The sequence below is a fragment of the Ciconia boyciana genome, chromosome 21 (assembly GCF_034638445.1).
Source record: "Ciconia boyciana chromosome 21, ASM3463844v1, whole genome shotgun sequence".
Taxonomy (NCBI): domain Eukaryota; kingdom Metazoa; phylum Chordata; class Aves; order Ciconiiformes; family Ciconiidae; genus Ciconia; species Ciconia boyciana.
Genome location: NC_132954.1, coordinates 3,562,251 through 3,588,038, shown reverse-complemented (window position 1 = coordinate 3,588,038; position 25,788 = coordinate 3,562,251). Strand labels below are relative to the sequence as shown.

The window sequence follows — 25,788 nt, the reverse complement described above, 5'->3', positions numbered from 1 at the left end:
ATGTTTAAACACGATTTCTCTTGGCTCCGCTGCACCTTTTTAGAGTCGTATCAACCTTTGGGTGGAATTGTCAAATGAGTGCTGTCAGGCTCTCTTGGCTTGTGCTCTTTTACAGCAGTTTTGAAATTAGCTATGGCTTTAGGCCATCTGGCTTTTCTGTTACCTGTTCTGAACAACGTGAAGACAGTTCATAGAGGGCCAGCACTGGCAGAGCGGGGAAACTTGAGGAAAATTCATATCTGCTAACTCAATCTGACACCTAACATTACAAGAAGTGTGTTTTGCTGTTGTTATTGTTCTGTTTCACTTGTCTAATAACTACTGGATTTTTTTTTCCCCCCTGAATATGAAGATAAATAGGGTTTGCAGGGAGGGAAGTTCCTGGGCTGGAAAACTTTGCTCACGCATGGGCTGCTCAGTTGCTGTTGCTGACATCTCGCTTCAGGCTGGCTCCTTCCGTACCTCCCCCAGTGAGGCTGTTATTTGGGAGCATTAAGAAAGTATCCAGCTTCTCTGGGGGGTCTTGGTGGGCTTGCACAGAATGCATCTGGTAGAAAGAAATCAGGGAATTTTCAAGATTAATGGAGGTGTCTTGAACACGTTGCAGTGCGTGCAGTCCGGTCACTAGCATTAGGCATGCAGAAACGTGTGTGAACACATCAGGCTTGGAAAGTAGAACGAGGGAGTGCTGTGAGACTGCTGGATATCCAAAATCAATTTGACGCTAGTGATTACATTAATCAGTACTATTTCTCATCTGCTTTTAGCTTCAAAACGAAGCCTTCAATCTGTATTCTAATGACTGGGTTCTGTCTAGCTATCAACTAGACTGAGTACAGAGAAAATAAGGAGGCTGGGGTGGACAGGAGGCCTAATTTAGCTCCCAGCTAAAATTTCCTGCTGTTTGATGTCAGGCAAGTCACTTGTTCCTGGACCTGTTTCATCCTCCTGTCTCTCCTCTCTAAGATTACATGTGCTTAGTGAGGGCGTAATCATACTCGTGTTCATAGCTAGAGGGACGTATTAATGCATATCAACCTTAAGGGCTATAATTAGCAGCCAGGTTATGCTGGTCTGGGTCCCATCATGCTACGTGTCGTACTGTGTGTAGATGGGGCCTTTAGTAAACAGAATATGAATAACAGGAGGAAGCATTTGTCTGAGTAGCAGGTATGTGTTGGGTAAGTCCGGCAATGCAGATGGGTATTGCTGCTGTGCCCTGCTTGAATCAGTAGTGTTCAAGTAGTTGTTTCTTAATTTGCACCATATCCTATATTTTGTGAACATGTAATTTGAAGTTTTAGTTCTGCGGTTTTTTTATTTGAATGTTTTTCCAGGTTTCACACTGGACTTTTCCGTCTGTGGATCTTGTTTTCTGTGTTAAGTTCCTTTGCAGGGGAGGATTTTTCAGAGCTTTCCTAGTGTAATAGGGACAAGTTTGCCTTGATTCTTCAGTAAATTACTGCTGCTCTTGGGAAGTGGTATTTATAAAGCTGCTGTGCTACATTTCAGCGTGGAAAGGGAGGTGGGGGGAGAAATGAGCAGAAATCTGTTTCTCCTTTGATATAAAATTGTATAGGTGATGCTCTTGCATGGAGAGAGCAGCAGTCCTTGCATAAACACTGGGTATATTAACATTTCTAACTAGTAAATTTATGGATAATCTCTTCTTTTGGAGGATTTATTCTGATTTGAGAGCATTAGTCTCTGGGAAAATTAAACCTCTTTTAAATCCAGTTTGTTCAGACTCTAGACAGGGGAACTGCTTGTAAGCCCTGCCATCTTCCTCCAGCTTTTCTGTGGGCTTGATTGGAAGTGCTGTGGCGAGACACAGCTGGTCCAGAGGCATCTGGGGGTTGGTTTTAGGTGCTTTATCCAGTTGTGTCAAAGTGGATTTGGAAACTGTTCGTTCTGTTCCTGTAATGAGCACGTGAAGCTTTGAGCACTGCCAAAAAAAAAAAAAATCCCTCTAAACCAAACAACCCAAAAGGTAGGAAAGATTAAATGTTCATGGGAACTGTGAAGTGTCTTAAAGCTGCTCGTCTGCACGATGCTGCAGTTTTGGGATGCTGGGGGGGGCTGTCGTTGAGCAAAGTGTCAGTCTGCCTGCTAGTGCTGGGCACTTCCACGATTGCCGAGGCATACCTTCATTTCAGGTAGCTGATTCATGGCCCTGTATATTTAATCATAGTTTCTATAGCAGTTAAATCTTTAACAAGAGGGTGGAGTTCACTTTCAGTTCATTGCGGATTTTTCGTGAATATTATGGCCGATTCATTAACGTGTTCTACTGATCAGAGTCATTTTTATAGGTGACTAATGTTGAAGGATATTCGGCATTTGTGGCGCGTGTAATGAATATTGGAACAACTCTAGCTCTTTTAATAATTGGCATGAGCATTTCTTTAGGTTTGTTTGTACTGTGCTGTGTGGCTGCATTGCTAAGTAAATGCAAAGAGTAGGATTCTTTATGTTGGTGCGAGATGTTTAGCTTACTGCCTTTTGATTATCAGTTAAGATAGTAGAACTACCTGATCATATACAGGTGGATGACAGTGCTCTCCACAAATCGTTCCCTCGGGGTTTGACAGTATCTGTTGGCTCATAAGTTATTGGGACAGTCTTTACAGCTGCAGTTTAGTCCTGTCTTACTGAAAGCTCAAATTCTTAGGTATTTCCAAGGTGACTTTGCTGCAGGAAGCTATTCGAGCCTTCATTCTTAATGCCAGTAGCAAGGGTTTTGATTTGCATAATCAAGATAATGCAGTGGATAGTGTTTCTTTGTGTATTTAAAGCCACATGTAGTCTTGCTCTCGTGTCCTATAAAAATCTGGCGCATTCTTGAACTTGGAGCACAACATTGATCCTGGAGAAGTGCATTAACTGAATAGGTCCTCAGTGGGCAGCGCTTCTGGGATGGCTGACTATGCTGCTAATGAGTTGGGCTTCAACAAAGCCTCCTCTGAAGTTGGTGTTAGTGGTTGCTCTCGGAAAAGCGTGATGGCTTGTGCTGTTGTTGGCCTGCATGGATCGTCCACTCTGTTCATCCTTGCACCCCTTTTGAGCATGAACGCTTTAAAAGCAAGTAAAGCTTTCTCGTCCAAAATTGTGGTTCTCATATGGCATGTGATTTACCACTGACAACGAGGGCAGTTGAAATAGGAGTCTGCTGGGAATGGATTTGTATCAGCATTAAACAGAAGGAGAACGTGTCCGTTGCCAACAGTATGTCAGGGAGATGCTGGTTAAAAATCATTGCGCTTAACTTACTGTGTGCTGCGTTCACCAGCAGCAGACTGACTTTTGCCCCTGTCCCCAAGACGAATCATGTTTGGGGTTAAACTGCCGTTCAAAAATGACCAGTAAAGCAGTTGGGAATGTGGAGCATGAGGAGCTGGGGTGGTGCATGCCAGCATCAGCGGTGTTAGTGTCTCACCCTCCGTGGTGATTAGCTCCTGTATTATTGTAGGTGTCCTTTCCACGCCTGTCCCTTGCAGTCGGAGATCAGAGAAGCTTTTCCTGTTCCGCAGAGACTTTGCAGGTGAAGTGGAGGTCCTGGATTATTTACCTTTTCTGTTACAGCGCTGAAGGCAGAAACAGTTTGGTCCTTGCTTGCTGACTGTAGTAGTGGGGATGTGAGATCTTCTAAACCTGCATTTGTGGAGCTTTCTCACAGTTGCAGGCTTGAGTCTTAAATTCAGTGTCTCCACAGGCTCTGTCTTCTAAAAGAATTACTTGCTAGAAAGCTGTTTTTCTGATGGCTGATACTAACCGAGCTGAGCTGCCTTGCAAGTGCTGTTTGACTGTGTTTGAAGTAGCCATTGTGGGGTGAAATGTTTGCTGTCTTTTAGCAGAGTGCTTGTCAAATAGTTTCATTCAGTGCACTCAGCTTTTTAACAGATGGGATAGATTTTTGTGAGCCCAGGCAACCACAGCAATTGTTTTGCAAGGTGAGACATTTCTGTTTTGACGGGCAGGAGAAATAACGTTGTGTGATTCATAAGAGCAATGAGTCTTTGGTTTTGGGTCGGTGAACCTTTTTTTTTTTAAAGGATATTAGCATTTTTCTTCAAAGAATTCCGAGTTGAAAGCCAAAAGTTAACAGAAACAGTTCCTGAGCGGTGCTGATAGGATGCGTCTTGTGGATAGAGCTCTCTGTACGCTTGAGGGGACTGGAATAATTGGTGCTTAGGCAACGTGAGCCACACAGCACCGCGCTCACAAATTCTTCCCCTTGTTTTTGGGGTGTGGAGAGGGAGGCTGGCACCGAGGGCAGTGCTGCGTGGGTGAATGAGGGCTCTGCCTGGGTGCGGGTTGCTGCTGTGCTGGCCGCAGCTTCCCGAGGGGCCTGGGAGCTATGGCGTAGTGGGTCTGCTGGGGAAATGATTAACCACGCCGGGAATCTGGTCCTGTCAATAGCCACTGTTTCAAATGGAGGTGTACTGCAGATGGCCAGACTTGCTGAACAGCACATGGGGACCACAAGTAGGGGAGAAGGGAAGGAGATTCGGTCTCTGGTGCCTGCTGTACTTGGTGTGCATCGCAAAGTGCTACGGGAACGGCCTCTCGCACTGATTTTCTGTCTTGGCAAAGGCAGCAGCAAGTATCTGTTTGAGTAATTGGCAGTCACTGGTGGCCAGGTGCTTCGTCTGCATAGTGCAGCCCTGTTCCTGCTGAGAATCCAGGTCTAGCCTAAATACCTGCAGACTTGAGGGATCATGATGTTGGGGGCAGATCCTGCAGGAGTGAGCAAGGCAGGAGATCGGCTCCCATTTCAGCACTTTATTGCCTGCTCTCAGGGCTATCGCTTCCTTTGCAAAGGGGTTATTTCCTTCCTGTAACATGGTATTGAAAGGGAGGAGGGTGTGCAAGAAAGTGAAAATCTGTAGTTGTCTGTGGTGATGACTGAGCCATTGCCTTTTAAATTTAGTCACATTTATTGTTGCTATCTGGGGACATTGGGAGCAGGTAATATGTCATCAAGATTGCGGGACCTGATCTGCCATTTGAGAGAGACAGTCCCCAGAAGTCAGAGAGAGTGCATGTGTGTTTTAGCAGATTGCAAGTTTAATTGGCCTACATGTGAGTTTGAGCTGTTTTTGTGGCTGGAGGATTGCTGATTTATGTTGTGATCCCTTAACAAAACAGTTCTTGTGGAGGCAGACTCTGCCATTAGGCTTTGTGTCTCGGGCGGCTGCAGTACAAAGGCTTTGCTGGAAGTGGAGTGGGCTTTCTGTGCCGTGCCGTGCCTCCTGTGTCCATCTGTCTGTGCTGGCTGAGGGAGAGCTGGAATTTGGAGATGCTTTTAATTGTGCGGGGGAGCAGGTGGCTTTGGTTTACAATGAATTGTTTATTCCGGTGTAGATTGGGGTAGGGTTTTGTTGCTGTCTGTTGTTCCAAGAAAATGGGAGAAATGAGGGGCAGAAAGGGTGGAACTGGTTGAACTGGAATTCCTGGGTCACACCTGGCCTTGGGTTATGAACAGCAAGGTCCTGCTCATGTCAAAACCTGGGGCTGGCAAATCCTGGTGCATTGGGATCTGTTGGCGTTTCAGGTTTTTGCTCCTAAGTGTGTCAGAAGAGTTTAGTAACAGGTTTGTAGCAGTAATAGATTGGTATCTCAATCTTATAAATATGAGAAAACAAGTCCCATTTTGTCACAATGTTAGATACTCTGAGAGTATCTAGCATAGATACTCATGGCTTGGTGATCTGACTCAAACAGCATGGAAAAAGATAAGGATGGCACCTTTCCTTTGGTGTTTCATGTGGAAAAAGGAATAGAGGAGTGGGCAGGATCTGATGATTCATGTCAGATCTTTCAAGCCTGTTTGTGGTGCTGGGAAGCCTGACTTGATGCCTTCCTAACCCAGTCTTACCCCTTCCCTGTGACAGCAGACTGTGCTCTCCGGTGTGAGACCCCTGCTTTGGGTTGCAGCTGTGTAAACATCTAAAACTGCTATAGCTGCTGCAGAAGAGGTCCTGTGCGTGCACTCCCTGCCCTTATACTCAAACAACTGTTTGTGGGCCACATGACAAACAAATTGAGGAACTGAATTGGATTAAAACCGGCTGTTTCTGCACCAGGCTGGTTTTGTCTGGGGTCAGCTGCTCAGCGAGATTCCTGATGCCAGCAGAGAGGAGGGCAGGCAGAGCTGCTCCGTGCCCTGCCAAACGCCTGCAAAACTACGGCTTTCCTTGCCTTCTTCGTGGAGCTATTTTGGGGTTCAAGTGCAATTGCTCTGGTCTGTGTGTGGTGGTTGTGCCTGCGTGCCCTCACCTGGTGCTTGCCACTGAATTGCTCCCTCAAGGAAGCTTTCAGGTTTAGTTGTTTCTTCAGTTTCGTTTTCAGTTCAAACTAACCCGAAAAGCTGTGACGCTGCAGGCATGGAAGAGCTATGCTGAACTCTGCAGGGCTAGGATGATTTGTTCCTGGGGGGCTTTTCCTCAGGCCTGTTAATTTTTGTGGGAAGCCTGTTCTTTCCTTTGGCTCACACAGATGAATGCTTTCTCCTGACAAAAAGCTTATTTTATCCCAAATGCACTACTATGTTATATTTTTGCAAGACATCAGGGAAATCGGGGTGCTTTGGTTCTTTTTGTGGTGCGCTCTCTCTGCTGCAAATACAGGTATGTGACATAAAGACCTCATTAGTTTGTGCAATGGTAAAAGCTACTCAAAGCTTGACTCTGCAGCAAGATAGTTAATACCCAGACCTAATCCAAGACTGAAAGGAAGTCTTAGTGATGGGGAGGGCAGTTGAAGAAAGCAGTCACTACGTTCTCTTTGGCTGCTGAAACCGGGATGGAGCTAGGAAAGTGTTAAGGTTGAGTGGTCTGAGCTAGTCCCTGCTGCAGAGCGGTTAGAGCTCGGTTCATGGGCTGCCTTTCCCTGGAGCTCCCTGACCCATCTGCAGGGACAGCAGAGCCTGCAGAGAGGTGCAGTTACAGCTTCCAGCAAATAAATTTACGGTGAAGCAAATGACTGATAGTTGGCAGAGCTACCTGCAGCTTTCTGCATGCTCATTCCTCGCTGTTGGGATGTGAGAGTGCAAACCTGTTAGCTTAAGTCCCAGTGAAAGCTGATGTAGGTTTGTGTTCGATTGGGTGTGGGCGTTTTACAGTTCACTGTATTCTGGGGTAGCTGTTTATTGCTGTTATGCAGCTGTTGTGTATCTAAACACTTGTTTTTTGGGGACACCTCTTTGTGAATTGAAGTGTTCCTCAGATGAAGTCATTTAGGAAATCTCCATTTATAGGCAAACCCCAAAGCTGGCTGACAAATACCCTCTGTGGCCTTCAAATTACTTATGTCATCTGTCCAACTTTGACTTATGTCAGAGGGGAAAGGATACCTATCAATTCTGAAGATTGCTGTAAGCGTCAGTAATTTACAGAGTGAAGCTGGGTCAGATTGAATCAAGCTTCAGTTCCTTTTTACATCAAAATAGCTATTCCTCAATACCCTTTTTATTGCAGAACAGAGTTTCCCTTTAATGAACCTGTCACTGTAGGTCAGTGTAATCTGCACAAACGCTTCCTTTGGCCATCTTACTACGAGGTGTCCTTTTAGAACAGCTTGGCTTGACATTTGGAAGTAAGAAGTGACGGTGTGCTGGGCGTTTACATGCAGCGATGCAATCCCTACGTGCAGGGACCGAGCTCCTTATCTCGTGTGGCAGAGGTATGCAGCAAGTCTGTGGAATGCGTACCCTTGCATGTGTGCTGAGTCGCAGCGTACGTGCTGGAGATGACTGTCAGCAGTGGCAAAGTGGTGGGTTTTGTTCCTTAGAAGGGCATGTTGTGCTGGGGTAGGGATGGAGAGGGCGTTCGGCTGTGTGGCTTCCTGTGGACGCATCTACCAGGGTTAAGCGTTGAATGTGAGTGGGTATGCGTTGGGCAGTCTCTCTGTGGCTAATGACATTTTCTTGGAAGCATGGGCCATGCTGAAAAATCTTTCTTCTCCTTAAAATGGAATATTTCACCACCTGCTACCTTCTATAAGAACTGAACCGAGGTGTGTTTCACATGACTGATGTCAGCTTTCATTTAAAATGAGTAAGTTTTCCAGCTGTAGGTAAGGATACGATCCTAACATGATTTCAGCATATTTTTACATTTCCAGAAATGCTGTCAGCTTGTACTCGTGGCTGCCTGATATACATAGAGGTTTCTAACTCCTGGGGCTTACTCAGAGCTACCTTTGAAGTCTTAAAAGCATAGCAAAGCACTTTTTGTTTATTTCTAGTCTATATGGCTCAGTATGGATTTAGGTCCTGCTGGTGTTAACATTTTTTCTTAATGTGCCTTTTCCATATTACATTTTTTAAGTGATCACGTTCTCCTTCAGTTTCACTCCTTTTCATCTGTTTTCTTGCTCTGATATAGTTAAGTCCATTCCCAGAAACCTTCTTGTTTAAAATTTGCTGGGAGTGCTAGTGTAGGTGGAGGGAATGGGGGGTACTTTTGTAACCATTCATCATGCTGGCACCTATCAAAAGGTCTTGTTTGCTGAGCAAACCAGCAGTTTCTGGCTTGTTGATAGCTGTACTTGGGAGTGTGGGGGGGTCACGGAGTGTATTAACGGACCTGCTCTGATGTCCAAGGACACAGCAGCTGAGCAGAACAGAAAGGCTGAATCTGGCGTACAAGAGAGGTCACCAGAAAGTCATAGCTTACAGTTCAAGCTGCTCATTTTTTAAGGATTTTTTCCTTATTGGATTTTAATTCTCTTCTAAAGCTCCTAATAGGCTCTTTCTCATATTGGACTTCTATTATATCACTTTGCGAGGTGTATATAATTCTCGCTTAGCTCTTAGATGGGTTTATTCAAGGTGATCCAGAGTCAAGTGATCTGACAAACCACCCAGGTGTGCTGGTTCCCGAGGCAGGGCTGTGAGCTGCTGGACGTACCCCGAGCACTTCTGTCCAAGGCACGTCTCGTGTGTGTGGGACCCTCCGCTTGTGAACGGGGAGCTCACCGTGCCAGGTATGCAGGCCCCAGAGACCGCTCCAGTGAGCTTGCAGTTATACACCCCATCTGAAGGCATTTCCTCAGCTAGCAGCTTCTGTGCCTTGGAAACGTGTTTGAGACACTTGATGCTTTCTCTTTCCGCATCCTATCTGTTCGCTGATCTGCTCGTTGCTGTTGAAATTGATTCCTCTTGTTTCATTTGCACAGTTGATAGAAGAGCAGTTTTCGCTGGGTTGACTTTCTTGGACCAGATCAGCTTGCCTGCCTGCAGGGCATGATGTGAGATTTGCTTGTTCAGTTGCGTGTTTTTTCTAGCCATTGTTATGGTGGAAGGTCCTTTCGTGACTGAAAAGAAGCAGTGATAGTTTGTTGAGCTCTTAATGCAGCTGAATATGTTGGCTGGAAATCATCATCTCTAAATTGAGAGTTAGTAGAGTGGCAATGAGAGAATGAGAGCAGGCTGAAAGAAACACTCCTGTTCATGGTGGGTTTCAGGAGATCACCACTGCCTTTTTTAAGATTATCCTCCCTGAGGTTTGGGGGAGTGTATCAGCCCAAAACCTCCAACAGGTTTGAAAGATGAATGACCATCTGTGAATTAGCAGTGGTGTGGATGCCTATCCGGAAGCATTTGGAAGAGCATTAGGAAAGGCACAACTTTCCCCTGAGATTAGAATCGACTTGGGGCATGTTAGGTCAGGTTGCTTTAGTAAGCACAATCCTCGTGCAAACAGTGTTGCTGCTTCATAAACTTTGTGCACAGCAATGAGAACTACAAATGATTATTTTTTTTTAAAGGAAGTGTTCTTGTTCAGAAACTTTATGAGCTTATTTTCACGGTGGGATGCCTCACTGCCTGTATTTATGTTATAAAGAGTTTGCCAGATCAGTAGTGGGAATTAATTTCTCTGTTTTCCTAGTTATGGCTAGGGCACCTTTTTATTAAAGCTGGAGCTGTGGAACACAAGAAGAATAAATTGCGTGGGGAGGGTTTCTTTAAGGAAATTCGATATCTTAATCAGAAGTAATTAGAAATTACAGTAGTGAGACTGTGAAGGAAAAAATAAGGCTACAACGGAATTACAAACTCTACCTGAACTGCTTACTGTTTGGCAAAATCTGAGTCAAAAGGTGACATTTGGGGCTCCTGTAGATGCAGTGACGTGATTCCAGAGCGTCCATTCAGAAAGAGATTTAACTTTAAATAGCTGAGCTGTGTCCATTTAACAAGTGTTGACTCTAGTCTATACTTTAAGTTGATAACGACACCTACACAGCACAGGTTTCCTGTATCTCACATTTTTTCAAGTGGGAACACTGCATTGCCTTTCAGTATGGAATTTGATTAGAGGTGCCTGTTTTATGTACTTGAATGTGCACCGGTGAAAGCATGGGGTTTAATCAGATTGCGCGTACCCTGTGGTCTGTTTATCCCAGGAAGCAGTCGGGCATGCGGCAGGGAACGAACATGCGAGGTGCCTTGGGAAAGACCCATATGGCAGGACTGCAAATTCAGCTACTGCCTCAACTGCTGCTGGCTTTTTCAGAGTTCAGGTGAGCTTTCTAACAAATTTGTTTTAGTGCTTTGATAATGGCTAAACTCATTCCTGTTGCTTCTTAAAAAGAGGCAAAAAGAAACACGTCATAAACTGGCTTTGCGGTGGCTGAGACGAAGAGTGGCCTCATTTCGGTGAGGAAATGGTGGTTGCAGATGAAATCGTCTATCGAGTCATAATTACGGGGACATTACCACAGCATTGCAATGCGTACTTGGCTACTTTGTTTTCACTGAAAGTCTGACGAAAATGGAAACCACAAAACTAAGGCAAAGGTGGCTTGTATTTTACCCCAGAAGCCAGTGGTAAATAAGTAACCCTATTATTACATGTATTATTATATAAACCATAAGTAACCCTTTTGGGTGCGTGTTATAGTGCAATGCAGAGGCAGATTATATATAGCCCAGATGATATGTGCAACCCACAGTCCTCAACTGCATGCCTCAGTGGTAGGTCGAGGATGGAGGTTTTCTGTTGCTGATACATCCAAACAAGCTCACTCTTACGCTTCATGGCAGACAACTATAAGCAGAAGACTGAGTTCGTGTTTTCAGTAGCATTTGTCAGGTTAAAATGGATTTTGTTCATTAGATGCATTTTTTCTTGGGAGGTCCTGTTGGATTGTAAAAGCAGCTTTTGCTACTTCAAAAGCTGTAGGCTTGCTCGGAAACAGTAAAGCCTTTTTGCTGAATCAGTGCTGAGGCCTAATGAATGTGATGATTACCTCTGATCATTCTTTTGTGGCAGAGGTATGAAATTCTTCGTTGGTCTTTGCACAGATTCAGAAAGGCTGGAAAATAATTCTTAAAACTGGGGAGGAAATGTAAGTTCATATGTACAGTCGAGTGCAAGTTGGCAGGTACATTTATTTCTATCATGAAGTTGCTATCATGAGTCTGCTTGCTTTGCTTCGCAGTATTGGATCATAGCTTCAGACAAGCTGTCCCATGCTTTCGGGCTGCTGCAGTTTCTTCACCCTGGAGTCAGTAATCCTCTAATTTCTAATTGCGTCCATGATTCTGTACGGATAGAGCTGGTTAGAGGTTTTTCGAGTAAATTGAAATTCCCTGCGAGGTGTGGTACAAGAACAAACTGTTGTATGAGCAGGTATGTACTGATCACAAAGGAATTTTAATTTCTGACGAGCCCTATTGTGCTGAAAGCGCTTGTGCAGAAAGACACGATGGAAACATGCCAGTTCCAGAGATGAAACAAGTGTGGTGCTGCTGGGGTTGGGATTTCACAGGAGCTGCAAGCTGACCTTTAGTTGCTTTTGGAAGGGAGACCTTCTGCAGCCCTGTGTCTACCATGTTTTCTCCCTTAAAAAAAAAAAGCTGGGGTTAGTGGTTTTGTGGCAATGTAACAAGCTGGAAAAGATCTGGGTGAAAATGAATCCTTTTATTGGTGGCCTGCATTTAGGATGGTTTAAGGCAGTCAGGCTGACTTTTGGGTTTGAATCTTAGATGCTCAGTGTTTATTGTTGTGTGTTGTTTCATAGCCTTTAGGAAAAAAAGGCATCTCAAGACTTTCTGTTCTTAATATTCACAGGTCTGAGGAATAGGGACCACACTCCTGAATGCTTTCCCTTTACGTATAACCCTCTCTGAAAGGTGAATTGGACTTTAGGTATTTCCTGATCTCCTGTGTGCTTCCTATTACTGCACTAATTAATTTATACAGACCTTGCTCTGGTGCAGAGACTGGGCTGTGGTCTAGGTTTGCAGAGGCTCAGCTGGTATTTTTGTAGCTAGCTAGGGATGCTCTGGTGCTATGGTGGCTCGAGCAGCAATAACGTTATTCCTAATGTGGGGCTTACGTAGTCAAGAATTCAGTTTGTCATCTCATGCTTTTTGGAAAGAGGGAGAAATAGAAAGTACAGCTTAGATTTTGGGCAAATGAGCTCTGCACTTCAAATATTCATTGTATTTTGCTTGCAGTATGCTGAAGCAGGTGCTGGTGGAGCTGGCTCATTTTCTTAAGTCCCACTGTGCAAAAATGAGTTGGGTACTCGGATAACCGGGATCCTCTGTGGAAACTACTCTACAAATACATCGGTTCTTTTCCTTCTCTCCTTTTGGTGTGCCCAGACTTCTCTGGGTATTAGCAAAATGTGTGAATTGCATTCTTCAGTATAAGAATTTATTAACACTCACATTTTGAGGGTTCGTATGTGTTGATAGATTAAGTAGTGTGTGTTGGTCTTGTGGATGTCTAGACCATCTTTAATATCCTGATTTTAATTATATCAAGCTTAGTCTTCTGGCTTTTTAAAAATTTCAGCCCTGGGTTGCTTTTAGTTATCATCTCTGATCTCTGCAAACGGGCTATTTTGTTCATTCTGTGTTATGATTAAATGTACATTTTCCTCTGTTGAAAAGATTTCTGCAGTAGAACTGTTTTGCAGCTTCAGAGTTTTGAGTGGTGTGGTTCAAGTGTTAGGTGTTGAGCCTTCTTGCTGAACCAAGCTAAAATCTTGTCTTTTATGAAACTTTTCCAAGCTGAAACCTGCATTGCTAAATGTTGGGCAGACAGCTGATGAAATGGAGCTTTGAGAGGATGGGGCACTAAATACCAGCTGCATGCAGACGTGTGGTAACCTGCAGGTGATGAGTATGTCTGTCAAGCCTTCTAGGGAAAACTTCCATGTCTACTCAACAGTAGAGGTAAATCTAAAGTTTTACAGTCTAGCTGTCAGTCAGGAATCCAGAGTGTAAATAGCCTCTTGTTCTTGGTGACTTAAGGCTTCCATCTTTTGGGAGGTGGATCAAGGAATAGCCATGCCTTGCCACCTCCCTTTGGATGCTCTTACTCCTGTGTCAGCTTCCATGATAATAAGAACAAGAGCGTCTGTCCTCTGCACGAATCAGCCAATCTGCTTTAATTTTATCCTCTGCTTTTACCAGGAAGATAATTTTGGTAGAGGCAAGCCCTTCAGCTGCTTCAAGGACAGTAAGTAGGGAAGCTGGTTTGCTATATTCATACTGCAGGTTTCTTCCCCTGCGTGCATCCACACCTCCAGAGTGGTTGATCTGCTGCCAAAAGGTCTGGAGGTGAATTATAAATGTTTACCGTACTGATAGCTAAATAGAAATAGCATTTGTCACTGGGAGCTGGCTTAGAAGTCATGCTGTGTTTGTCTCCGTGCCATGCTTTCCTATAGGCTGCTGGCTTTTTGTTTAAGGTTTGGTAAATATGGCTCATTCAGTGAACTAAAACACCTGGGAGAGGCTATCGGTGGCTTTTTGAGACTTTGTATTGTCTGTTTGAAGTAGAACTATGGAAAAAATTTGCTGCATTTGGCTTGTTAGCCGAGTAAGGTGTCCAGGTGCTACTGTGGGAGTCCTATATAAGGTAGCAGTTTCTAGGAACTGGAGTATTGCAAGTTTTCATTTGGGTTTGAATTGCTTTACAAAAGAAGTTAATCCCCTCTTGAAGAGGGGGAAACTGAGGCACAGATAGACCAAGGGCCTTGTCCAGGGTTGAATATGCTGGTCAGTAGCAGAGCTGTGAGTGAAGGTGGGCCTGGAGTCCCGCTTTGATGTTCTGCACAGCATGTCAATGAGTATTTTTAAGGTTTACTTTACACAAGTGATGAAAAAACCCACTTGCCTGCCACACCTCGCAGCCACGGAGGATGCAGCTCTCTTCCTTTCCAGTTCCTCTCTGGTAATGTTATATTACTGTGCCACCCACAGGCAGCTACCACGCTGCTGAAAAACCTTTGCCGTTTGCATGGGAAGCCAGTTATCAACTGTTAAATCTGTGACGAAAAGCCGCTGGTTTAGTTTGCTGTAATATCTACTGTATTTAGATTTCTCAAACCTAGTTATTCTAGTATTCTGTTTAAACTGCATTTATAGCTGTTATACTATTTTCTGATTTTTCCCACTGTTTCCATGGGATGTTTGTCACTTCTTCCACAAAACCCTTGCTTTGTGCTAAACAGCTGCTGTGCTCCTGCTCAACAGCAATTGCTTTCCAACAACTGAAGAAATGCAAGCCATGTTCCAGTCTAAAGCATTGGGATCCTTGTGAAGAGAGAGAAACTGCAGGGCTGTTAATGAATGGGGTGCACCAATAATTGACGTGTTGCCAGATTAGGCTGTGAGAACAACTTGGTTTCATCTGTGTCGTTTTATTGAGGGGGAAATATTCTGATTTACCTCCGGGATGCACGTGAGTTGACCTCTCTGTTGCTCTGTGCGTGATTAGCGCAAAACAAACTGGGTTAGCAGAAGCTGCTTGGAGGATTTTGAAACCAGCATACCCATTTGTAGCAAATGATGTTCAAAGCACGATAACTGAAGGACATGAGTGAACCAAGATTTTTAGGTGGAGTTGATTTGTTATTAGATGAAGTCAGAAAAAGACAAGCTTTTTGGCTTCTGCTGACCTGAAGAAGGGCTTGTGCATCTCTCTTCCCCTCTGTACTGCTCGGTCCAACAAGAGGTTAACTTTACCTTCACACCTTGTCTTGTAATTTATAGTAGTGCATTTGGCACGGTTGATCTGTTCAGGTTTTTTAAGAATTTCCCTTGTGATATTTAAGCTCTCGCCTGTGCACCCGTGCTATAAGCTGCCCCTTGGGAGAACTGTTCTGTGCTGTTGAGTTATTCTGCTTTGTGGAACAGAATTTTAATACTGTTTACTGTGCTCTTAATCTTATGGCTGGCAGATAAATTGAGTTACTTTAGCCTTTCCCCTGGGGACTTCAGGGGGCTTCATGGACAGCATACCCATAGCATTAGGTGGAGTTATCTCAGCTTTGCAAAAATCCGCTCATCTGTCTTCATGGAATGAGTAATTGATTGGTGAGAGAATAAAGTGTTGATTTTTTTTTTTTAATTGCATTTATAAAAAGGGATGGACAACCAGATCTGGTGGGGCAGTTGGGAAGTTTTTGCTGTGAGTCCAGGCTTTCAGAAACATCTGCAGCTGGGTTAGATGCACTGAGAAGAGTCCTTCTGATGGCTTGGTTCAACCATTCGAGTAAAATTTGGCAAGCCAGGGATGAAAACTCAGAACCTCCCCGATAACCTCTGTCATGAAGAGTAGGCTGCTAGTGCCTGGCCTCAGTCTCCCAGGTAGCCTTATTCTTGTTGTCCACTTTTTCTTGTTCTAATTGTGAGCTCTTGCAGGCAGCAGCAGTCCCTCACTAGGCTCATCCGTCACCTGGCCCAGCGGGGACTGGCTCTGGATTTGGGCTTCTGGGTGCTGCTGTAGCAATATCATTTTTAAAATGGTGTAAAGCAAAGGACTGAACTAGCACAATGAATTGTAATATTATATTTGTTTATTGTATATTTGTTTAGCACCATATTAGGTCGAAATAAAGTATATTCTAGGAGGTTGTCAAGTGAGTTTGGTTTCATTTCACGGATTTGTCACTTGAGCGCTAGGTAATGGTCTGTATTAATGCAGGACCTTGTTCCTCAGGCTGTTGGGTGTTCGTTAACACTTCCCTACCCCTCTCCCTCCAACAGATGGGTATAGTTCAAGACTGTGCTAAGAACATCCTTTCTCTCCCCCACATGCTTTTTTCCCAAGACAGCCTCCGGTTTTGTGTCTCATTACAGTAAGAGCCCTGTAGTAGCTGCCCAGCTGCTGTCGCGTCCCTCTCTGGAATGGTGATTTAGAGCTGAGCCAGCGTGGAAACTGGCTTTCCACGCCTAAGGCAAGCCTGTTAGCAGACGCTGCGGAGAAGTAACGTGCCACTTTTGTTTGGAAGAGTTGTCAGTTTTTCTAGTTTAGTTGGGAAAAACAACCAACATTGGCTTGGTTTTTAGCTGGACTTTTGGAACTGTCCCTTAGTCTTTTGAAGGAAGCTGCTGAGTGTTACCGGAGGAGATGAGCAGTCCTAGATCAGAAGTGCCTGTGAGGACAGAGTGGTGCAGCTAATGAGCTTCACTGTGGAGGAAGCTGAAAGCATAATGTCCTGGTCTGGGTAAGGGTTGCTGAAAATGAGACCATGAGAAAGTGGGTAAGCTGGTAATCGGTAAAGCTTGTAGCTGAACTGTGTAGATTGCCTGAGGCTGGAAAAAACAGTGGCTCCTTAGTGTGCAGCTTCTTGGTGACTTCGTGTTTGGAGCTGGGGCTGTAAGGTCCTGTCCTTCCCAGCCCACCGTGTGCTCCTCTGACAGTGCTTAGTTTGCATCTGGGTCAGCTTCGGCTGCTCCCAGGGTGGCTGGATCAGCGCTGGCGCAAGGAAGGGGTGGGAAGGCATGGGAGGAGGTCCAGAGCCTGGACTTTGGTTGGTGTACGTTGCTGCTGGACCACACCCTCGGGAGGATGCCTGTTGAGCAGACGGGCAGAGCTGGGACAGCTGAAATTCCCTGCTTCAGCAGAGAGCATGTGAAGACTGAAGAACCAGGGTAGAAAACGGCGTAGAAAATACTACAGCATGGCTGCGGAGCAGTCATTTTCTATTGTGTGTGGATTAGCTGCCTAGCTGGAAAAAAGCCATCACCTTGCTGCTGAGAGTTCAGAGACGGGTCAATGGAACAAGAATATATTCTTAGATTGGTATGAAGAGCTGGGGGGGAAAAAAAAAAGGCGAAGCGTTTGAACTAACAAGCCAGACAAAGGCTGTGCTTCTGCTTGCTGCGATGCTGAGCAGCAGCAAGGGCGGGCAGCAGGGCTGCAAAGCAGCGTGTCCCAGAGCGGTGAAAGGAGTTGTGCAGTGCCGGTAACAGGCGGCTCTGTGGTGGCAGAGGAATTTCACACAGCTGTCAGGCCCAGGGAATGTCTGAGCACTTTGGGGACATGAATATTCAGAGGAGCTGTAGCATGTGTCATACTAAAGGAAATGCAAAATCCAAGTTTTCTCAGGCTTACATACCGGGGAAATGGCTGACAGTAGAGGATAAAAGTAATTTTCTGTTCTGCGGGGCAGGTTATCTCAAACTGTCCGTTGCAGAATACAGCTTCCCAATTAGCCAGTCCTAGTTAATGCTGGCAGCAGGATCTGCACTACTTAATCCATTGCTTCGGTGAGAAAGTGCCTGTTTCTTAGCACAGGCGGAGACGTGCACTCCTGCTTTGGCAGCCTCGTGGAAATGCTGGGAGTCCTGATTTTCCTCCCCCTTGCACTAACCTGGCATCACATTTTTTTTCTCTGATGTGCCTTTTATGCTTGTTCTATTAATAATCAGATGATAGTGGATTTAGTGTTTTGCTCAGAAGGATCCCTTCCCATGCAGGCTGAGGTGCTTCCAGCTGCGCTGTCAGGCGATGACAGATGTCCTTGGTGCGTACAACGAGTGTCCAGCAGCGGTGGGCTGCCAGGATTAGTATTCCAGGCACAAATATGCCCCTTGTAATATGCAAAGCTCAGCACAGCCTGTGCAGGAATGCCCTTGAAAGGCAAATTAAACTGAACTCCCTGGTGGCTCTGGGGGAGTGGGAGGATTGCTGTCATCTATGCTGAGGTTCAAGTAGGTTTTGAGGTGTCTGTTTTTGTTACTCTTCTGCTTTCCCTTCCCAGAAGGGCTCACTGAAAGGGCAGGCAGGGAGACCTTACCTGCAAACGCCCTGTACAGTAGAGTTGCTACTAACTGGGGGTTTGGGTTTCTGTGAAGATGCTGACTTGATAATGACATTTGTAAAAATCATTATGGCTCTTCTGCCTTCAGTGGAGAGCATTTGTTCTAGTTTTTGCAAATGGTGTCCTTGATGCAGCCTTTGGAATAGATGTATCAAGTGGATGTACCAAATTGTGCATCTAAAATGCACATGAAATTTAGCTGTAGTTTAAGTGTGAATGGATTAAGCTGGAGGGATTCTGAGGGTGTTTCCCAAGTAACCTCGTGGTAATCTGCCTCTGAAATGAACGTGTGATGTTCTTGGGCAACTGACTTGCTGCCCAGAAGTCTGCACAGATAGCGCTTCTCTTTGCTAAGCTGTTTAAATGCTGTGATTGCCAACGATGTTTTGAGAGTTTAATGGCTTTGTCGAGGTGTTCTCCCCATCTAAGAATATTGCTGCAATGGTATTCTAGCTGCAACAGAGAGACCTAGCCTGGAGCATGGTTGTCTGATCAAAAGAAGCATTTCACCCACACAGTTCAGCAAAGCAAAGCTTAAAAGCCCTGCTGGCAATAGCTTGTTCAGGCACACTTCCAGTGATGGTGTGGTAGGGTTATCTCCTCTGACGCTGCAGCCCTGTGGTGCTCCGATGCTGTCGTGCAAGCTGAGCACGTGCTGTAAAGTCAGCAAATTATCAGATGGAGATGATCTGTCTGATCCGATGGTGCATTACAGGCAACAAACTAGACTTTGCTGCTGGGAATTAAGGTGATGAGCGGTCCTAGACTTAGTGGTGAAGGGTTAAGCTGAAATGGGCTACACATAAAAGCTAGCTTTGACTTCTCAGCACTGGAAACAAGCTTATTTTGTATCTCTTTCCCAATCACCCCATGCTGTGCCTGTTGACATTTCCTATTGTGGTTGTCTTAGTTTGAACTGCAAGCGCTTTAGGACAGAAGCTCTCTCTCCTAAAATGCTGAGCATGTTTTTACCGTGCTACGTAATATATCGAAATGAAGATGTCTCTTGATTTCTCCGAACTTAGTTCCTCTTGCACCTCATTTCAGCACTTTCTCCAGAGAAAAGCTGGGTTTGCTACTAAAATTCTACTTCCTCCTTTTTGTCTTTTTTTCCCCAGTACATTCAGAACTGTCTTGATGTTGTGTGACATCTAAAATGCTTCCTGTGCACGTGCTATTCTGCCTTTGCTAGATAAGCATTAGCTGTTCCCTTTTACAGCAGACATGCCTCCTTGAAGAGGCAGATGTGGGATGTTTTCCCTGGGAACGAACATTTGATGCTTTGTAATTATTGCACTTTAATTTTGTTTCCCTTTTCTTTCCAACACAGCATGTGTGTGACTGGAGGCTAGCAATATCTTCAAAGAGGGGTGAAGATGCCACACACTCCCATTCCTAGTTTGCTGGGACAGGATTTCTGCTCTAGGTTCCCTCCATGCTGGTTATGTGTAGACTGAGCAGAGCTGATAGAGAAGTGAAATTAAACCTGTGTTTTAGTCACACTTGGAATTCTAATTTGTGTGTCAATTTTGTTTCCTGTTTTTGTAGGAATTTCTCAGAAAGCTAGTGTGCAAGAGGAATGGAAGAGAACACCGGTGAGTATACTCTTAGATATCTTACCATGGGTTGTGGACCTGTTCTTTCCTCCTTGGTTAAGCATCACAAAGAACTTTATTACTTTAAACTTTGTGTCTTCAATTCAAAGGTAGAAGGTGATTAGAAAATAAGCTAGTTTGGCAGATGCATCAGTTGCAACTGGATGGTGTGGACCAGATCTGATTAAAGCTGTGTTGTACGTCTGGAAGATCTTTTTTGAAATCTCCCATCTGTGAAACCTGGAATACAAGTCTTTTGGATATCCCAAGCTCTTGAAAACAAGTAACATCTCCTTTCTTAATAGGTAGGAGGCTAGAAGCGTTGAGCTGGTATGTGATTTGAACAAGGCACATGGCAAGCCATAAAGAAGGATCAGCTCATGGTAGCTCCTGACTTCTCTTTCTCTGTTATTTCTCTAGGCTGCTCTATCTTGCAGAAGATGTAGAAGATGTAGGATTTTTTTATTAAACAAAATTTGGCTTTAAAGCTCTTGCTTTAGGCACTCTGTACTGCTTGCCCTGAGGCACGCAAACTCATTGCTGTTGGGTTTGACTGATGCAAGGATATGATTGCAACTAAAACTGGTAGATTTTTGACTTCGAGATTGCCTTGAATGTTTTTTCCATCTGTTTGCCTAAAATGGCTATGGAAGACACTAGCTAAATGGTCATTTTTTCCCTCCCATTGAAATGAGATTTGCATGAAAGCTCTTGCCTGCACTGTGGGAAGCCAGTCTCCATGAAGCATATTGACCTCGCATCTTGTGGACCATGACGTTGCAGTTGGTGACTTCTAACTCGTAGTGAAGTGCAACTCTGTGACCATAAATATTATTTCTAGATTACTCCTATGCAGCTAGGTGATGCCATCCTATAAACTCGAGAATGATGTACTTGTCAGCAGTGTGGTGTGCTTGGCATGGCAGATGTACCGGGCCTGTCTGCTGAAGGCCAGTTTTTGACTTCATGCAAAGCTGGTCTGTTGGAACCCAATGGCCCAGTTGGAACAGCTACGAGCCAAGTGTACATGCATAAAAACATGTCATGCTTATAATCCTGGTGGCAAGAATTGCTGCTGTGCCTTCTAATTGTTAGCCTGTAAGGTGCACATTTAATTTGTGGTGATTGCTTTCCCTTATGATTTGTTTGTGGCAAACTACTCCCAAATGATGACTTTCGAAGGGGGAGGATGGGTAGAGTGAGTGTGGCACTGGCAGCTGATGGTGAAGATGTGGAGATGACAGCTCCCTGCTCAGCCCCAGGACAAAGCACAGCCAGCAGCAGGGCGAGTTTTTCCATCTCTCCAGCCTGCATTAATGGGATGGCTTTGAGCAACACTGTGAGCTCTGCTTATTCACCAGGACTCGGCCTCTGCTGGGACTGCCAGCAGCCAGCTGTGTTCATATCGCAAAGCTTTTCGTCCCTTTTTACGTGCAGTTGAACTCCATTTTTGGGGTAGGTCAGTGAGCCATGGAGTTGGAGTCTGTTGAGCTTACTGAGAACTTTGACTCCCGATTTGAGTAGTGCTGGTGGCCTGGGATGTGAAATGTTCTGTTTGCATTTTGCCAGCTTAAGTAAAATTACCTCCCCTTTCCCTCTGAACAAATTCAGCTGTGCAAGTTTAGGATGGAGTATCTGTACCTGGTCTTTGCATGCACAGACACCCCACACAGCTGGGTGTGAAGCTTTATGTGTTGCCACCTTAGTGCTGGAAGCTAAGAGCCCCGTATTAAAGGCAGAATAAGCAGATGGGTCTTCTATTATTATTTCCTTAAAATTACTTTGCTTTTAAGGACACTCATTCTCCAAGTGCTGCTAAGCTCAGGACTCCTGGGTTGCTCCCGGCACTGAGACTGGAGATGAGGTAAGGCGGAGCTGCGTGCAGGAGCTGAGCTGAAGTCGATGCTATTTGTTCCCTCAAAGCCTGGTGCTTTTTGATGTATTGCTGTCCTTAACTGGTTGTATATTAACTGCATTCACAATGCTGCATGGCTGGCTTTTGTTTTAACTGCATTGGCGCGTGTTCAGAGTTGGTGTGCTTCGAATGGCCACTGGGACTGCACAGTGAAGCATAAATCCCTTTTAGCTGTCAGGCTTCACTAGCCATGGGTGGGTGGGGGAGCCCTCCTTGGCTGGCTGCCCTGGCTAATTAAAAACAAAATTTGCTGTTGTCTTCAGATTTTAATTCATGCTCATCCCTGAAGACTAGTGGAAGCATGGTCTCCAGGCAGCTGCAGTGAAGTTTCAAAGCTTGTCTATACACAGTTTATTTTAGAACAGGTATGCAACTTAAAATTTGCTCTCAACCCTACCCTCGGTTGTTTTTCAAGTATAGAGAAGAATATACAGAAACTTCTTGCAAGCCATGGAATGTGGCCCTGAGCAAGTGCCTATAGTTTAAGTAACCCCATGTCGGTTATTTGCAGTCATTTGGATGTGCATGTGTTGTAGGTAGGGCAGCATCAGATGGATTAGTTTTTCACTCTAATGCTGGACTTAAGCAAAACCGAATTATTTTGCTATAGGCTGTGCCTGTGTGACTGGCATTGGCTTAAGGAATGCATAAACTGCTCAAGTCGCAGCAGCTTGTGTAGCTTGTCAGCCTGAGCCCTCAGCTGCCGACTGATGCTGTGAAACCTACTGGAGACAGAAGAAATTTTGAAGTGGTGAGAACCTGCAAGGTCCTGTGTAGGAGCTGAGAGGTGGCAGTGATGGATTGTGCCTTGGTGCGAGGCCAGGGTACAGCCCTGCGCAGTCTGTGCTGGAGGGAGAGCGCTGCCCCTGCGTCGTTGGCAGAGCTGTGATGCAGGTGGGAAGATGGAGGTTAGCAAGAGGAATAAATGAAATCTAAATATACACACGTTGCCAGGCCGAGTTTCCGTGCTTTCCAAGGTCCCACCTACACAAGTGATCTGTTGAAGGGAAATGTCACTGGGATAGCTTTCCCCTCTGCAGATCCTTCCTGTGGTGCGGGTGAAGGATCACACTCTATTTTTGGAGCCTATTTCCACTGTTCCATCTACTGCCCACGCTGTCGCTGCCCAGACCCCCTCCCAAAGACCACTCATTTACCTTAGCATGATATGAGCTAGGTTTGGACCTTTTTCTTAGTCAAGGGATTGTCTTCAGATCTAGCATTTCATCTGCCTGTAAGTCTGTGAGATCTTAAAAAGCAAAATATTGAAGAAGTGGGAGCTTTGGGCTTGGCAGGGCAAGTCTCACCTTGTGCCTGTGGTTCCTTGAAAGCTCTGCTGTGGTGTTGGATTGACCTGACGTGGAAGCAGGCCTGCAGTTCACTTGCCCAGTAACGTTTGAGCTAATCATTCATGAATAGCTGTGGAGGGAGCATGGCAATGCCTTTCTTCATGGGAAGTGTTTGCTCTTGGGTCCTTTGACCTCCTGTACTTCGGTGCTCTGTTTACAGTTCTGCTTGTGGCTACATGCTTCCTCAGCAGGTATTGGAATATGAAACTTTTAGTAGCTTCCCTAAAAGGTCTAAATCTCTGTGGGACAACTGTGAAGCATTTTGGGAAATTAGTGAAGTAGCCTTTGCACATGCAGGCTCTTACCCAAAGCTGCTTTTTTAGAATAGCACTTGAAATACTAAGTTTATGGATGCTTTAAGAATCTTCTGCAGTTATTTCTTTATTCAAGGCTGACTTTCATCCCCTTTGACTTTCATACCCATTATCTCCTGCTGTGCTACTTTTTTCCAATTCTTTTCCTACTAAAAATAAGAAATACTCTTTGAGTCCTTAACCTTTGTGCAAACAAAGAAGTAATTTGTTCTAGCATCTATGCTGACTTCTGGGCTACATGCCTCATAAGGAAACCAGTGTGATAGGAATCTGCTGCTTTTGGAGACTTAGACTCCAAATATAGTCTGAGTAGAGGAAACGGCTAGAAATGTGAGTACTTGCTTCTTATGCCACCAGCTCTGCTACTTGTTCCTGGCGGGATGTATGGCTGGCTACCCAATTCCCATTTTTTTATCCCTAAAAATGAGAGCAATACCTTCCGATACTCAGAGGTTCAAAACCATTATGGAAATGAGTGCATGGTCATCGCACATGCATAGGTAACAGGATTTTTAGATCACTTCTGCTTCAAAGCATGTCTGTAGGAGCAATACCTTTCAGTATACATCCATTGCTGCCAACTTTCTAGCAGCCCTGCTGTCTGAAAGGAAGTTTGAGGTTAAAAAGACAGATCAAGCTATTCCAGGGCTAGATTGTCCGAGCAGGTTCTGGCATTGCTGCCTTTTAAAAGACTAATGCTCAGAAGGGAGCAATGGTAGAGGTGCAGTGACCATGACCTGTCCCAAAGACACTTTAATCACTGGTTTCCATCAGCCTGCTGCCTTGGGATCTGAAAGTAACACTTTGCTTTTATATGGCTGCTGGCTGGTGAGTGGAACATGTGTGGGATCCCTCTTGTGCTCTGCCAGGACCCCTCGCTGCTGTTCTTTACCAAGACCCACCAAGCTCGGCATCTCCTCTGGGTAGGCACCATGTGCAAGTAGAAGAGAGCAGAAGACTACAGATGTGCAAAGTCTGTTATGAGAAAACAAAACTTGCTCAGGAGAACCAGTTTTCTGCTTCAAAGGTGCCTGCCAAGTGATGTTCTTCTTGCTATTCCTTTGTTTATGAAGCCTTTTGTGTTTAGCAGCAGTGAAAGCTGAGGGAGTGGCTGCTAGGATGTAAAATGTTTTGCTTGTAGGTTGTTAGTTGAAACCTAAGGAGAGCGATCGTGAGTATGAGTTCCCGTCTTGTGTCTCTGGAGCGGATCGGAGGCTGGTGGCAGAGACAAAGACTTTACAAGGACCTCAGCTGCAGATGGAGCTGCCTGTGTGGGAAGAAGGTCTCCACCTGCACCTCCCTCTGATCTGATGGTGACTGCCACAGGGTGTCAGGGTTGAGGAGGAAATACTGGTTGCTGTCAATGGCTTCAGTTCCTCAGAAACCTAACAAGGCTTTAGAACTCTAGGACAGTCATTCTGGTACTTTCCGTAACACAGTTCAAAAAGGGAAGGGTCCAAGTAGGGGCAGGAAGGGAGAGGGTGAAGTGGAAGACACTTTGTTTTGTTCTTTGTATTTGCTGAAGAACTTGGATGAAAGGCCGGCCTCCGATTCAGGGGTTCTTCAACTTGCTGCTGGTGCTCAGGACTGGCTGGGTGGGAATTCCCTTTTGATGACTTAAGTTTTAACTGGAAATCAGCTGCTTTGAGGCTGCTGCCAGGACAGGCATTTAACTAACCACTCAGCAGCATTTAGGGAAAACTTGTCAAATGTGCACTTTTATGTTGAACTAAAGTGTTTTGATGATGTGGTTCTTAGGTTCAACTAGGCTGCTGGAGATGGCATTCGTTGTTTTCTGGTTTTGATCTGCAGAGGCAAACACAGAGCATTGCAGTGTTGAGAGTGCTTCGCTGTCACACAGCTCGGAAGTCTGCCAGAGAAGAACAGTTAATGCTAACTAGCCAGTGAAAATCTCTTTATAATCTCTGTTCCAGAATAAAATAACAGGTTTTTCTTCCAGGAAGACACAGAAGCTGCGATTGTCTTATGAGATCCTGTGTATTATGTATACAGCAATATAACTGCTTTGTGCAATACAATAGAAGAGAGCCGAAGTGGTCAAAGTGCCTGAGATTAAACGTTTAATTACAGTTGATGTATGCGGATTTGCAAGCACGCAGAAAGGCAAAATCCTACTGTTCCTTGGTCAGGTTTACCAGAGGGTTGAACTGATCTCAGTGGAGACCATTTGACTTTTAAACAAGGTGCAGGACACTTGCTTACCTACGTGAAAGCATTACTGTAAATAAGTCGAGTGCACTTGACAGAGTTAGCAAAATACTTTGGGACATTATCCTGACAGCCTTTTGTTCTTAAATTTGCGATGGATGTTCTAGTTGTTAGTGTAATTAACGTGCTGAGTGCTGTCAGGGTGCTTGGGGCAGTTAATGGGATGCTGGTGCTGTTCTTCTGCCTGCTGTATTTGCAAGTGATTCAGATCAGCTATCCATCTACTAGTTGGTGTGGCATTTAAGAAAATAAATACCCGATAATTCCCCTGCGAACCAAGCCCCTTATGATTTGAGTAGGTGTCTGAACTC

The 25,788-nt window shown here is 44.9% G+C and overlaps 1 protein-coding gene across 7 annotated transcripts in view; it reads left to right on the top strand.

The window, feature by feature from the left end:
• PHACTR4 (phosphatase and actin regulator 4) overlaps window positions 1–25,788 on the top strand; it is a 68,043-nt gene that overhangs the window by 5,717 nt on the left and 36,538 nt on the right. For 2 of the 7 annotated variants that reach the window (XM_072884921.1, XM_072884919.1), the window contains one exon: window positions 19,624–19,670. In XM_072884921.1, coding sequence (XP_072741022.1) covers window positions 19,655–19,670 — 16 coding nt within the window. In that variant the 5' untranslated portion in view covers window positions 19,624–19,654. Of the gene's footprint in view, window positions 1–16,889; window positions 17,055–19,623; window positions 19,671–19,780; window positions 19,976–21,463; window positions 21,535–25,788 lie in introns of those variants that run through there. The other 5 variants (XM_072884924.1, XM_072884923.1, XM_072884925.1 and 2 more) reach the window with 5 other exon arrangements.